Here is a 16,663-nt window from a genome sequence, read left to right on the forward strand (position 1 = left end):
GTGCGGTCTTGATCTGAAGTCTGGACCTCAACACAAACGTCACTTTAGAAGAGGGTTTCTTTGCTGTGGTCTGTATGAGCTCAGTGGTGTAATGCACTTTTCCACCACATATGGCAGTAATGAAGTCTGGCGCTAAAGTCATAAAGTGCAAAAATGATGACCAAAAAGTTAAAGTACCAATGATTGTTACACACACACACACACTCGGTGTGGGGAAATTATCCTCTGCATTTGACCCATCACCCTTGATCACCCCCTGGGAGGTGAGGAGAGCAGTGAGGAGCAGCAGTGGCCACGCCCGGGAATCATTTTTGGTGATTTAACCCCCAATTTCAACCCTTCCAACTAAAGTGGTGAAGCTGTATTTATTTGCATGTTATTCTTGTTGATTGTTTAGTTAAATAACACATTCATTTATTTTAGCACATGGACATTTATGTTCCGTCACCTATTTATAACTCCCTCCTTATGTAGTGTATTTGGTCAGTACTTATTTTTCTAATTAGCCTGGTCTCAATTGAAAATATTTGTGAGCATCACATGGTTTTGTATCATTTGACAAGGTTAACTGTGAGAATGTTGAATAGAATTATTGAAAATCGAAAGTAAGATGACTAATATAGGGTTAATAATTATCTGTCGTGGAAAAGTTAAGAACACTCCATTGTGGGAAGGGGCTAGTTTACGGTATTTTATTGTGTGAATGCCTGTGCGATAAGCACAATACTTGCAGTATAAACACTTTGTGGGGCGCAACTTCACACATTCAGCGTCATGGAGATAGCTACTTCCTAGTTAGGCAACATATCACAGGTCAGGGGTATCCAAAGTGTGGCTTTGCGGCCCGCAGCTAACTTTTTAGCGGCACATTGTAAAAATACTAATAAAAAAAAAAAGTGTACTAAAAGAGCAAGCAGGTGAAATGTAACCAGAAAATAATTGCAATGTTGACTCTTATTAACACAAAGCTGCCATGCAGGCTGTTTCTTTAATACTCTCATTGCTAAAAAATAATGAATTAAAATCAATGTTATGAATTATTGACCTATTTAAGGCTCAAATTCACATTAAAAAAATTCCACTTTTAAATATTTGTGAGGAAAATATTGCATGTTTTGTGTTTTTGCCACATAAAAACAAGGCATCCTTGGCCAAAAAGGGCATAAACATTTTTTTGTAAAAACTTCGACAAATCCAAAATTGAGCTAATGCAAATTAGCATCAAGCTAGCGCATTTTTAAAAAGTGAGCCTGACTTTACTTTGGGAGTGTTTTCTACCAAGCATACTTGCTTGGTGGGTGTTGAAAAATGTCAACATTACTCAGAGGGGAGTCTGCAATCCCTAGCTAGCACACACACACAGAGAAATGTGACCATATGGTACTAGAAACGATGCGGCTCAGCCCCAAAGTCTGACCGGGTGTTGTTGATCTTATTTTGGACCTTCCATGAAAATCCGCCCATGTTTTGTTTATTTTGCCGACAAACCAACAGCAAGGACTACACATTCCTTGTTTGTCTTGAAAATTTTGGTTTTGCGCTTGTCTTTTCTTTGACTCACTTTTGGGGTGGGTGTTGAAAAATGTCAAACATTACTCAGAGGGAGTTGTTGAGTCTGCAACCGGATGTGACGTCACGTGCAACAAAGGTATCAAAAAGTTTGATTTTGCATGATTCGATACCTGGCTCAGCCCCAAAATCTAACCGGGTGTTGTTGATCTTATTTTGGATCTTCCATGGAAATCCGCCCGTGTTTTGTTTATTTTGCCGACAAACCAACAGCAAGGACTACATATTCCTTGTTTGTCCTGAACATTTTGGTTTTGCGCTTGTCTTTTCTTTGACTCACTTCTCACTTTTGGGGTGGGTGTTGAAAAATGTCAACATGACTCAGAGGGAGTTGTTGAGTCTGCAACCGGATGTGACGTCACACGCAAAAAAGCTATCAAAAAGTTTGATTTTGCATGCATCGATACCCGGTATTACCGACGGGATTCGGCCGAAGCCTATGAAAGTACCGAATTCGGTACTCATCCCTAGCTAGCACACACACAGAGAAATGTGACCATGTGGTACTAGAAACCATGCGGCTAAGCCCCAAAATCTAACCGGGTGTTGTTGATCCTATTTTGGACCTTCCATGGAAATCCGCCCGTGTTTTGTTTATTTTGCCGACAAACCAACAGCAAGGACTACATATTCCTTGTTTGTCCTGAACATTTTGGTTTTGCGCTTGTCTTTTCTTTGACTCACTTCTCACTTTTGGGGTGGGTGTTGAAAAATGTCAACGAGAGGTTGTTGAGTCTGCAACCGGATGTGACGTCACACGCAAAAAAGCTATCAAAAAGTTTGATTTTGCATGCATTGATACCCGGTAGTACCGACGGGATTCGGCCGAAGCCTATGAAAGTACCGAATTCGGTACTCATCCCTAGCTAGCACACACACAGAGAAATGTGACCATATGGTACTAGAAACCATGCGGCTAAGCCCCAAAATCTAACCGGGTGTTGTTGATCCTATTTTGGACCTTCCATGGAAATCCGCCCGTGTTTTGTTTATTTTGCCGACAAACCAAGAGCAAGGACTACACATTCCTTGTTTGTCTTGAACATTTTGGTTTTGCGCTTGTCTTTTCTTTGACTCACTTTTGGGGTGGGTGTTGAAAAATGTCAACAAGAGGTTGTTGAGTCTGCAACCGGATGTGACGTCACACGCAAAAAAGCTATCAAAAAGTTTGATTTTGCATGCATCGATACCCGGTATTACCGACGGGATTCGGCCGAAGCCTATGAAAGTACCGAATTCGGTACTCATCCCTAGCTAGCACACACACAGAGAAATGTGACCATATGGTACTAGAAACCATCCGGCTCAGCCCCAAAATCTAACCGGGTGTTGTTGATCCTGTTTTGGACCTTTCATGGAAATCCATGTTTTCTTTATTTTGCCGACAAACCAAGAGCAAGGACTACATATTCCTTGTTTGTCGTCAACATTTTGGTTTTGTGCTTGTCTTTTCCTTGACTCACTTTTGGGGTGGGTGTTGAAAAATGTCAAACATTACTCAGAGGGAGTTGTTGAGTCTGCAAAAGGATGTGACGTCACGTGCAACAAAGGTATCAAAAAGTTTGATTTTGCATGATTCGATACCCGGCTCAGCCCCAAAATCTAACCGGGTGTTGTTGATCTTATTTTGGATCTTCCATGGAAATCCGCCCGTGTTTTGTTTATTTTGCCAACAGCAAGGATTACATATTCCTTGCTTGTCCTGAACATTTTGGTTTTGCGCTTATCTTTTCTTTGACTCACTTTTTTTGCAAATGTGTCCATGGCTAATTAAGCGGAGTCTTACGTGATTATGTCAAACATGGAGCATTACTGGCGACTTTTGAACGCAGCGTTTAATAGTTGTGTTTAAAAAGATGTAAAAAAAAAAAAAAATCACTTGATGGTAATGTTGATGATGCTGATGTCCTCGTACGGTTTGTCCGTTTTGGGGTGAACTTTGATGTTGGAGATCCTCTGGACCACCTCCATCCCTTTGATGCACCTCCCAAACACCGTGTGCTTGTTGTCCAGCCAAGGCTGTGGGGGTTGGAGGGGGAACACACGCCATGAGGTTAAACTGCAGCAAGGCGGACGGCGGCGAGTGTGGTGTGAACTCACCGTGGGCACGACGGTGACGAAGAACTGCGATCCGTTGGAGGCGGGGCCTGCGTTGGCCATGCTGAGCGTGTAGGGCCGATCGTGCCTCAGGGTGGCGTGGAACTCGTCCTCGAACTCGCCGCTCCAGATGCTCTCGCCGCCCATGCCGGTGCCCGTGGGGTCCCCGGTCTGGATCATGAAGCCCTGCAGACGCGTGCCATTAACCAGACGTTGCATGTTTTTATTACAAAGATGATTGTGACGTCTGCTTTCTGCTCTTCCTAAAAAGCTTATTGCACCTTTGCAATTACTCCACAATTCAGCGACTCGTGTCCTGACCAAGACAAGAAGGCGGGCTCACATTACACCAGTTTTAAAATCTCTGGTGCAGCTGTTTATGACCCCCTCCCCTTAGAAGCAGCTGCAGCTATGTAATCAGGGAATGCCCAAATAAAGGAAGATGCGTGGAACCCTTTCCTCAGAGCGGCGGGGTGACACTGTACGAGGGTGCAAGTCGATGCGCTCTCCTCATGAGCTAAATTGAATCCTGTCTCTGTTTGATTCCTTGCTTCTTGTCTTGTCTAATAGATAGTTCGGTGTTTGAACCTGACATGTGTATATTAGGGTTGTACGGTATACTGGTACTAGTACGGTATCGCGGTACTAATGAATCAAAAACGGTACTATACTCTTGTTTGAAAAGTACCAGTTCCCGGGCATGACATTGCTGGTTTTACGAGCAGAGGAGCATGTTCGGCAGCGCGCGCACACTGAGTACTTACAAGCAGACACAGTGTGTTGACAGAAAAGGGAGAATGGATGCATTTTGGTGTAAAAAGTGAAAATAAAGGTGAAGTTATAACACTGAAACACCCTCAGGAAGAGCTGCTTTAAGACATGGCGAGCTGAATAGCAGCTAACATCCATCCACAGTGTTTTAGCTACTTCTAAATCACTAATCCTGGTCTCCATGGCGACAAATAAAGTAAGTTTCTTACATGTATCATTATCACTGGACGACGAGGAATAGCTAAACATGCTTCACTACACACCGTAGGAGGATACAATAGCTCACCGGCGTCATATTGTAAACAAACGCCACGGGTGGATCTACACCTGACATCCACTGTAATGATACCAAGTAGAATATTGTATCTAGTCGATACTACTATGATTACATCGATATTTTTTTTCCTTTAAAAAAAAATGTATATTATGTTTATAAACTCAGTAAATACCTCCCTGGACACATGAGGACTTTGAATATGACCAATGAATGATCCTGTAACTACTTGGTATCGGATCGATACGTAAATGTGTGGTATCATCCAAAACTAATGTATAGTATCAAAGAAGAGAAGAATAAGTGATTATTACATTTTAACAGAAGTGTAGATAGAACATGTTGAAACGGAAAATAAGCAGATAAATAAAGTGCGTTTCTTACATGTACCATTATCACTGGAGGACGAGGAATAGCTAAACATGCTACTACACACCGTAGGAGGATACAATAGCTAGGGATGATACTCGAAACCGGTTTTCCCGGTTGTTCGATAAGAAAAGAACCGAGTCCTCGGACTCGAATCCCTTTTTGAGAACCGGTACCCGTTATCGAGACCACTATAGTAAAGAAAAAGAGTTGGTTCTTTATTCGAATCCCTCGGAACGAATCCCATCCCGACCAGAAATGCCCCTTGAGACATCACAAGAATTTACGTCACGTAGCTCAGTCATTAGGCGCAGATAGGGAAAGCAGGAAAAACAATGGAATAATAATGTTCAAAACAAAAAGGTATAATCCAATTAATAACTTGACTGAGAGATTTGAGCAGGGTACAAACACATGACGAACACTTTTACGACCAACCGGAAACATAGCAACCAGGCTAGCAACGCACCTCCTTTACGGCAGCTGTCGCAACGTTCTTAAAGCAACCGCAGCACATACATATACACGACATCTCCCTTTTTTAACTTTTGTTTTTCTTTCCTTGTAAACAAAACAAAATCACACTGTATATGTGTTGTCTGTCTAATTATAAATAATGCAGACGAGGCGTGTTGGCTGAGTTCTTGACGTTTACTTTCACGGGTGACGACATGCAACAACACTTTTCGGGGCTACTGCGCATGCTCGTCACTCCCGTTGCATGCTGGGTAGTGTAGTTGTTATAGTCCCTAGCTCATAACATCACATCTTTCCCCCTATAAAGAAAAATTTTAACTCAATAAAGTGTATTTCTTTTTTTAGCTTTGACTTTTCATTTTTTAGCATTGTAACCACATTTGCAAACAACTTTTCTCTTCATAGAATTTTCTTTCAATAAAGAAATAAAGTGCAAAAATGTCAAAACATCGTAACAAACAGTTATGTCGAATAGCAGCAGAAGTGCACTTTTTGGAGAGCTGTATTATTTTCAGTTTTGTGCCCAAGGGACTGATTTTATTTAACACTATAGTATTATTTATACACATATAGTGATCACAGAGACAGGTTGTTTTTGTGTTACTGTATATATTTGTTTTTCTGAAAAATCCCACTTAATATACTTTGGGTAACAACAGTCAATATTTATTTATTTTATTTTTTTAGGGGGGTAACAGTCAATATGTATTTATTTATTAGATTTTATTTTTTTCTTATATAATAAAAGTGAGCTTTTGTTAAACCAAATATTGTGTGTTTTTTTCCATATACAACAACCTATCTGGACTCGATAAGAGAATCGATAAGGAATCGGTTCGATAAGAGGATTCGATAATAGGCTCGAACTCGATAATTTCTTATCAAACATCATCCCTAACAATAGCTCACCGGCGTCACAATGTAAACAAATGCCATGGGTGGATCTACACCTGACATCCACTGTAATGGTACCAAGTACAGGAGCATATCTAGTCGATACTACTACGATTACATAGATATTTTTTAGCATCACAAAATCTTTTTTCCTTTTTTTAAAATTCATATCATCTTTATGAAGTCAGGAAATACGTCCCTGGACACATGAGGACTTTGAATATGACCAATGTATGATCCTGTAACTACTTGGTATCGGATCGATACCTAAATGTGTGGTATCATCCAAAACTGATGTAAAGTATCAAAGAAGAGAAGAATAAGTGATTATTACATTTTAACAGAAGTGTAGATAGAACATGTTGAAACGGAAAATAAGCAGATATTAACAGTAAATAAACAAGTAGATTAATAATCAATTTTTACAGTTTGTCCTTTATAATGTTGACAAAATAATAGGTGTATAAATGACACAATATGTTACTGCATACGTCAGCAGACTAATTAGGAGTCTTTGTTTGTTTACTTACTACTAAAAGACAAGTTGTCTATTTTATTTAAGGACTAAATTACAATAATAAACATATGTTTCATGTACACTAAGATTTTTTCTTACAATAATGACATTTCTTCTGGTCCCCTTTCTTTAGAAAAGTATCGAAATACATTTTGGTACCAAAATATTGTGATCTGGGTCATGGGGGTATTGTTTTTAACTTTGTAAAGCACTTTGCATTGCATTTCTTTTATGTATGAAAAGAAATCAAGTTTGATGGATTGAGAGAGTGGGCGCGCACCTTGATGACTCTGTGGAAGATGTGTCCGTTGTAGTAGCTGTTCCTGCTGTGGACGCAGAAGTTCTCCACCGTCTTTGGGCACCTGTCAGCAGAACGTGTCAGAGAGCGCTTCAAAGTGGGCGTGGCAAAGTGAAAGGTCACCCACTCCACGGGGAACAGCTTGATGTGGATGTCGCCCATGGTGGTGTGGATGATGGCGCTGTCCGACACTCTCTTGGGGCCCTCGGCCTGCGTGGCGGCCATCACCTCCTCCTTGGAGGGCTTCTCGTTGAAGATGTCTCGGTCCGAGTCGGCGCTCTTCGTGTCCTCCGGTTCTCTCTTTGAGAACTTTGAAAGGTACAAAAAAAAAAAAAGGTGACATGTTGGCAGCTTTTTCCATAGACATGTTATAAGTAGACGCAGCATTGGCTGCTGTGACGCGAGGAATTGGGCCGCCATCTTGAAGTGGTGATGAGGAGCCGGCGAGCAGCCTAAACTGACAGTTAAAGTTAAAGTAGCAATGATTGTCACACACACACTAGTTGTGGCAAAATTATTCTCTGCATTTGACCTATCACCCTTGATTACTCCCTGGGAGGTGAGGGGAGCAGTGAGCAGCAGCGGTGGCTGCGCCCAGGAATCATTTTTGGTAATTTAACCCCCAATTCCAACCCTTGATGCTGACTGCCAAGCAGGGAGGTAATGGCTCCCATTTTTATAGTCTCTGGTATGACTCGGCCGGGGTTTGAACTCCCAAACTACCGATCTCAGGCCACTACTGAGTAGTTAACAGGTAGAAAACAAAGATGGTGTTCAGCATTTTCCTGCTCAAATGAGCAGACTGTTGAAAATGGGAATCGGGGGATTTTTTTTCACAAGTAAGATTTAACATTAACGTACTGTTGGTTGTATTTTGTGAAACGTGCATATTGTATATAGTTCTCTGCAGGTGACATCATGCCTTCAGTGTGCATATTGTATATAGCTCTCTGCAAACCTATGAAATGTTCTATTATGTCTTCATTATTTTGTCAGAATGCTTCATTTGTATGTGAAAATCACAAATAAATCTTCTGGGGGAGGATGACGCCCCTACAGGGGTTTGGTTTACAAACTTTCAGCCCCACCAAAACAAAATTCACCAGCCGCCACTGATTATGATGTATTCTCATTTTAGGCAAAGTATAAGACAATACTTTCTTTTGTAATTGTAACCAGGAATAAGTCTTCAAGTAACAATATTCAAATACTAACATTGTTGGGTAAAACAGAATTTGGTTTGAATCTGAATCCAGTGAAAAAAGATTGATGACTTATAAAGACTTTCAGGTGTTTATATATGTTTATGTTGAAGTATTTGGCAGACACTTTTATCCAAAGCGACATACATAAAAAATACATATAAAACAATCACTGTAAACATGATCATTTAAGGGAAGAATGTAATCCAAAATATCAATACAAAGTGTCAAGACAGAATAAACTCTCTGCTGCTGCAGCAACAGAGATACAATCTATAAAATATATAAATATCTAATGTTGTTTATGTAGGATATACGCATGTATTTATAACCTAATCATATTGTTTCTTCAATTTAAAAATAGCTGATTGTTTTTTTCCCCCTTCTCTGGGATTATATTCCCAGTTTTGATCTCGGACGTCTGGTCACTTATAGCATATAAGAATATTCTACTACTGTTAAGCAAACTATGAATAATAAAACATGTGTCCTTTATCATAGCTACACGTATGACAAAAAAAGCGCGTGAAAATCAGTGGTATTCAGTGAGGTAAGATGAATTAAATGCGCTGACAGTTCATTGCTCCTTCCAAATGAATTGCACTGAGTGGAGCGGATCACCACTCCAAGATGGCGGCCCCGCGTCTCGTCAGCGCCAGTAGGCAGTAGCGCTCCATGCTGCGTAGCCTTAGAACTAGGGATGTCCGATAATGGCTTTTTGCCGATATCCGATATTGTCCAACTCTTAATTACCGATACTGATATCAACCGATACCGATATCAACTGATACCGATATATACAGTCGTGGAATTAACACATTATTAGGGATGATGTTTGATAAGAAATTATCGAGTTCGAGCCCATTATCGAATCCTCTTATCGAACCGATCCCTTATCGATTCTCTTATCGAATCCAGATAGGTTGTTGTATATGGGAAAAAACACACAATATTTGGTTTAACAAAAGCTCACTTTTATTTTATAAGAAAAAAATTAAATAAATATTGACTGCTGTTACCCCCCTAAAAAAATAAAACAAAATAAATAAATATTGACTGTTGTTACCCAAAGTATATTAAGTGGAATTTTTCAGAAAAACTAATATATACAGTAACATAACAATCTACAAGGTTAATAAAGGTTGCTTCTCTTTCTTCCCCTCCATTTTTCTGCATTCTTTTGTATCTGTAGTTATCATTACGTATATGTATTGTTGCATTTGAACAACTGTATTGTTGATAATAGAGGTAAATTATTGGTATTGTTCATTATCAATAGTGCTATTTATATTGGTATTTGTATTGCTCCATTTGTAGTGTAATAATGCTCATTGTCATTTCTGTATTATTATTTATTTCGCTAATTGCTTCTTTGCTATCACTTTTACCATCATATTTGTACATATCCTATTTGCTGATGTTGCTCTATTGTTGATGTTGTTGTTATTGTTGTTGTTGTTTTTGTCTGTCTGTCTAATCACCCTCTTGTCCCCACAATTCCCCCTCTGCCTTCCTTTTTTTCTCTTTCTATCCCCTCCTGCACCAAATGATAATATAAATACATTTAATAAAGTCAAATACAAATAAGGCAACAAGAGAAGTATCCTACACTTCTCTTTTGTAATGTAAATCTGAACAGCCGATATGGGCATCTACATCAACTATATGATTTGCCTGAGAAGCTGGACAGGACAAAAAAAAAAAAGGGATTGGAGTCCATGGAATCAGTTCTTTTCTTATCGAACGGTTCTTTTCTTATCGAACAACCGGGAGAACCGGTTTCGAACATCATCCCTACACATTATTATGCCTAATTTGGACAACCAGGTATGGTGAAGATGAGGTCCTTTTTTTAAAAATCCATAAAATAAAATAAGATAAATACATTAAAATCATTTTCTTGAATAAAAAAAGAAAGTAAAACAATATAAAAACAGTTACATAGAAACTAGTAATTAATGAAAACGAGTAAAATTAACTAACTGTTAAAGGTTAGTACTATTAGTGGAGCAGCAGCATGCACAATCATGTGTGCTTACGGACTGTATCCCTTGCAGACTGTATTGATATATAATGTAGGAAGCAGAATATTAATAACAGAAAGAAACAACCCTTTTGTGTGAATGAGTGTAAATGGGGGAGGGAGGTTTTGTGGGTTGATGCACTAATTGTAAGTGTATCTTGTGTTTTTTATGTTGATTTAATAAAAAAATTTAAAAAACGATACTGATAATAAAAAAAAAACGATACCGATAATTTCTGATATTACATTTTAAAGCACTTATCGGCATCTCTACTGAGAACATGTCTATGGCTTTTTCTACCTCAGCTTGACTAGTACCATGTGCTGTGTAGCAATGTGGTCTACTGACACCTAGTGGTACCACTGTGTATTTATTTAAATTGCACAATACTACTGACGTTTTTTGTTTTTTTTGTTAAAAAAATGATGATGTTGCGCAAGCCTCCCCGCACCATTCCTTACCATGTAGAAGCGGTTCTTCTTGAAGGCGGTGCAGAAGACGGTGGGGTCCGGCTCGGCGTTCTGCAGGGCGGGATTATCCGACGCCTTCATCTCCACGGTGGGCGCCACTTGCATGGCCCTCGCCACGCCCTGGAAGAGGCTCAGCTGGATCACGCGGATGTTCTCCAGCTTCCCCAGGATCCGCACGCATCTAGAACAATAAAAATAGAAGGTGGGATATTTGGGTTGCTGTTTTGTTTTTGGGCTGAAGAGGCGGGCGCACCTGTTGGTCTCCACGTTGATGACCTTGATGCCCAGCATGGTGCCGTACAAGACGAAGTGGCCCGTCTCGTCAAAGATGATGTTGGTCAGACGGATCCCGTCCACCTTCTCCAGTTCTCGCTCCACCGCCATCCGCCTCCCAAACTCCATGTCGGGCAGCTGCTGCCTCATCTGCTGCAGCTCTGTGAACATCTGGGGAAGAAGAGTGGGATGAAACCACAGATCCACCCATCTTTGGCGTGTATACTGTAGATATCGCCTTTTTTCCCCTTGACAACTAGGACACATCAGCAGATACAACATATACACAAATGATAACAATATATGTATATATTTGAATAATTAGTGAAGTAGATAGTAATAACCATTACATATACATTATATATATATACTTGCAGGGTGTATATTGTATATATTACATATTTTTATGAGGGTGTCTGTTACTACATTATAGATATACTTGCAGTGTGTATATAAAAACATATTACGAAGGAGTCTGTTACTACATTATATATATATATATATATATATACTTGCAGTGTGTATATTATACATATTACATATTGTTATGAAGGTGTCTGTTACTACATTATACATATATACTTGCAGTGTGTATATTATACATATTACATATTGTTATGAAGGTGTCTGTTACTACATTATATATATATATATATATATATATATATATATATATATATATATATATATATATATATATATACTTGCAGTGTGTATATTATACATATTACATATTGTTATGAAGGTGTCTGTTACTACATTGTACATATATACTTGCAGTGTGTATATTTACATATTACATATTGTTATGAAGGTGTCTGTTACTACATTATATATATATATATATACTTGCTGTGAGTATATTGTACATATTACATATTTTTATGAAGGTGTTTGTTACTACATTATATATATACTTGCAGTGTGTATATTGTACATATTACATATTGTTATGAAGGTGTTACTAAATTAAACAGTATATATACTTGCAGTGTGTATATTGTACATATTACATATTGTTATGAAGGTGTCTGTTACTACATTATATATATACTTGCAGTGTGTATATTGTACATATTACATATTGTTATGAAGGTGTCTGTTACTACATTATATATATATACTTGCAGTGTGTATATTGTACATATTACATATTGTTATGAAGGTGTCTGTTGTTACATTATATATATATATATATATATACTTGCAGTGTGTATATTGTAAATATTACATATGTTATGAAGGTGTCTGTTACTACATTATATATATATATATATATACTTGCAGTGTGTATATTGTACATATTACATATTGTTATGAAGGTGTTTGTTACTACATTATACATATACTTGCAGTGTGTATATTGTACATATTACATATTGTTATGAAGGTGTCTGTTACTACATTATATATATACTTGCAGTGTGTATATTGTACATATTACATATTGTTATGAAGGTGTCTGTTACTACATTATATATATACTTTCAGTGTGTATATTGTACATATTACATATTATGAAGATGTATGTTACTACATTATATATATACTTGCAGTGTGTATATTGTACATATTACATATTGTTATGAAGGTGTCTGTTACTACATTATATATATACTTGCAGTGTGTATATTGTGCATATTACATATTGTTATAAAGGTGTCTGTTACTACATTATATAAACGCTACAAGAATACTCACGGTTAAGGACTCATCAAAAACTCTCATCAGTTTTCCCGTGAGGAAGCGGAACATTCTGACTTTCCGGTCGGACGCCATGGTGGCCATCTTCTTGCCGTCGGGGGAGAAGACCAGACTGGTGGGGTAGGTTTTGTTCTTGGCAAACTCGTACAGGTCCGTGTCCGTCTTGTACTCCCACTGCACGTATTTGGGGAACCTGAACTCGTTGGGCAGACCGGTCCAGTATTCCAGCATCCCCGCTTTGTCGGCAGAGACGATGACCCGGAATTTGGCGTTGAGGCGGATCTGGGACAGCGGCGAGGAGTGCATCTTGGCGAAGACGTGGAGGGGCTCACCGCTGCCCCGCCCGTCGTAGACGGAGATCTTTCCCGTGGACTTCTCCGAGCAGGCCACCGTGGAAATGGCGTCGCCGGGATTGTAGATCCACTCGCTCTGCCCGGGGTGGAAGCTACACACAAATTAGGGATGAACGCAAATGAAATGTTTTAGTTGACGGTTGAAAATGAGACAAACATGGCCGAACACCAACAAGCCAAAAGAAATGATTATTGTAACTATTGTCTGTGGGTCCTTCTCTGATATATTCAGGTGTATCCACTAGGCTTGAACGGTATACCGGTACTAGTATAGTACCGCCATACTAATGAATCATATTCGGTACTTTACCGTCTCTAAAAATTACAGGTCCCCGCACCCCCTTTTTTCCACTCTGTTTGTAGTCACATCATGACATTGCTGGTTTTACGAGCAGAGGAGCATGTTCGGCAGCGCGCGCACACAGAGTACTTACAAGCAGAAGTGAAGTGAAGTGAATTATATTTATATAGCGCTTTTCTCTAGTGACTCAAAGCGCTTTTACATAGTGAAACCCAATATCTAAGTTACATTTAAACCAGTGTGGGTGGCACTGGGAGCAGGAGGGTAAAGTGTCTTGCCCAAGGACACAATAGTAGTGACTAGGATGGCGGAAGTAGGGATCGAACCTGCAACCCTCAAGTTGCTGGCACGGCCACTCTACCAACCGAGCTATACCGCCCCCGCAGACACAGTGTGTAGACAGAAAAGGGAGAATGGACGCATTTTGGTGTAAAAAGTAAAGATAAATACTAGTTTTAGCTATTTGGCTGTTCTAGTTTTAATGTTTATTTATTTTTTATTATCTTTTTATTTTATTTATTTTTTTAATACACAGTAGCACTTTGAGGTTGTTTACTCAATGTAAAGTGCTTTTTACAAATAAAAATCTATTATTATTTATTGTTATTATTGTTGTGTATTGTTTTGTTGGATTGATTAATAAAAAATTAAATGAATAAATAAATAAAAAATTAAAAACAGATGGAATCATAATAATTTTTTTAAATAGATACAAGTTTTTATTTTATTTTATAAATAACAATACATTTTTTAAATACGTTTTAGGAAAAATCTTCATGCAACCAGAAGGGACATGTTCCGAAAAAGTTTCATTATAATTATCATACCAAATTAAACATTTTCGGAATCGTTTTGAAGTGAGAATTGATTCGGAATCTCATCTTTACCCCAGGAATCAGATCGATCATTTTCATATTACCCCTGCAGCCACCTGGACCCTTTAACTTTCACTTTTGCTTATGGTGTACGAAGAGTGCGAAAGCCGTCACTTTTGAACACCTTCTCCAGACAAGCGCGTGCTTTCTGCTGACGTCATCACAACATCCAGTTCCAGGAGTCCTAAAGTATTGCGACTGACAGTTGGGTGCACCACTAAACTCACCCCAACTTCAGCATGTTGATCATGTCAAAGTTGACCACGTCAAACACTTTCATGGCCTGGTCGTCGCCCACAGAGCAGAGGAGGGCGCCCTCGGCGCTCACCGCGATGCTCTCGATCACGCCTGCCAGAAGAAGACAACAACAACAAGTTGTACGGTTAACGACGGAACCCTGCGGACTGTAAAAGGACTCTGCGACAAAGCCTACCAAGATGGCTCCGGAAGTGCTTGACAAACTCGATTCCCTCGCCCTCGTTCTTCTTCCAAAACTTGACGTGGCCGTCCTGGCTGGCCGTGATGATGAAGTCTGTCCTGGAGAGATCAGTACTGCTCTTCATCCTTTCATTGTTGCTTTTGTTTGGGCTTTTAGGTGAGTGCCAGGTGTAAATTTGTGAGGCATCGGCCGATAATCGGTGACGATATTTGCCATTTTACAAAGGCAGTGAAGTTGTCACGTTGTGTAAATGGTAAATAAAAAGAGAATACAACAAATCCTTTTCAACTTATATTCAATTGAATAGACTGCAAAGACAAGATATTTCATGTTCACACTGAGAAACTTCACTTTTTTTTTGGCAAATAATCATGAACTTAGAAATTAATGGCAGCAACACATTACAAAAAAGGCATTTTTACCAGTGTGTTACATGGCCTTTCCTTTTAACAACACTCAGTAAAGGTTTGGGAACTTATGAGACACATTTTTGAAGTGGAATTATTTCCAATTCTTGCTTGATGTACAGCTTAAGTTGTTCAACAGTCTCCCTTCTCATATTTTAGCCTTCATATTTTCAATGGGAGGCAGGTCTGGACTACAGGCAGGCCAGTCTAGTACCTGCACTCTTTTACTACGGAGCCACGCTGTTGTAACAAGTGGCTTGGCATCGTCTTGCTAAAATAAGCAGGGGCGTCCATGATAACGTCGCTTGGATGGCAACATATGTTGCTCCAAAACCTGTATGTACCTTTCAGCATTAATGGTGCCTTCACAGATGTGTAAGTTACCCATGCCTTGGGCACTAATACACCCCCATACCATCACACATGCTGCCTTTTACACTTTACCGCCTAGAACAATCCGAATGGTTCTTTTCCTCTTTGTTCCGGAGGTCACGACGTCCACAGTTTCCAAACACAATTTGAAATGTGTACTCGTCAGACCACAGAACACTTTTCCACTTTGCATCGGTCCATCTTAGATGAGCTCGGGCCCAGCGAAGCGTTTCTGGGTGTTGTTGATAGATGGCTTTCACTTTGAATAGTAGAGTTTTAACTTGATCTTACAGATGTAGCGACCAACTGCAGTTACTGACAGTGGTTTTCTGAAGTGTTCCTGAGCCCATGTGGTGATATCCTTTACACACTGATGTCGCTTTTTGATGCAGTACCACCTGAGGGATCCAAGGTGCGTAATATCATGGCTTACGTGCAGTGATTTCTCCAGATTCTCTGAAACTTTTGATAATATTATAGACCGTAAATGGTAAAATCCCTAAATTCCTTGCAATAGCTGCTTGAGAAATGTTGTTCTTCAACAATTTGCTCAGGCATTTGTTGACAAAGTGGTGACCCTCGCCCCGTCCTTGTTTGTGAATGACTGAGCATTTCATGGAAGCTGCTTTTATACCCAATCATGGCACCCACCTGTTCCCAATTAGCCTGTTCACCTGTGGGATGTTCCAAATAAGTCTTTGATGAGCATTCCTCAACTTTCTCAGTCTTTTTTGCCACTTGTGCCAGCTTTTTTGAAACATGTCGCAGGCATCAAATTCCAAACAAGCTCATATTTGCAAAAAAATAACAAAAGTTTACCAGTTCAAACGTTAAGTATCTTGTCTTTTGCAGTCTATTCCATTGAATATAAGTTGAAAAGGATTTGTTGCATTCTCTTTTTATTTAACATTTACACAACGTGACAACTTCACTGCTTTTGGGGGGTTTGTACACAAAAAGCATTGACCACGATCCCC

At 39.3% G+C, this 16,663-nt stretch overlaps 1 protein-coding gene across 1 annotated transcript in view; it reads right to left on the reverse strand.

The window, feature by feature from the left end:
* Window positions 1-3,386: 3,386 nt before the first annotated feature.
* Window positions 3,387-16,663, reverse strand: part of ppwd1 (peptidylprolyl isomerase domain and WD repeat containing 1) — a 15,238-nt gene continuing 1,961 nt past the window's right edge. The window contains exons 3-11 of the mRNA XM_062057355.1: window positions 14,902-15,005; window positions 14,696-14,816; window positions 12,937-13,384; window positions 11,216-11,406; window positions 10,954-11,143; window positions 7,394-7,575; window positions 7,249-7,330; window positions 3,670-3,852; window positions 3,387-3,588 (exon numbers count right to left, since the gene is read on the reverse strand). Coding sequence (XP_061913339.1) covers window positions 3,445-3,588; window positions 3,670-3,852; window positions 7,249-7,330; window positions 7,394-7,575; window positions 10,954-11,143; window positions 11,216-11,406; window positions 12,937-13,384; window positions 14,696-14,816; window positions 14,902-15,005 — 1,645 coding nt within the window. The 3' untranslated portion in view covers window positions 3,387-3,444. The remainder of the gene's footprint in view (window positions 3,589-3,669; window positions 3,853-7,248; window positions 7,331-7,393; window positions 7,576-10,953; window positions 11,144-11,215; window positions 11,407-12,936; window positions 13,385-14,695; window positions 14,817-14,901; window positions 15,006-16,663) is intronic.

Source organism: Entelurus aequoreus, linkage group LG08 (genome assembly GCF_033978785.1).
Source record: "Entelurus aequoreus isolate RoL-2023_Sb linkage group LG08, RoL_Eaeq_v1.1, whole genome shotgun sequence".
In the NCBI taxonomy this organism is placed as follows: domain Eukaryota; kingdom Metazoa; phylum Chordata; class Actinopteri; order Syngnathiformes; family Syngnathidae; genus Entelurus; species Entelurus aequoreus.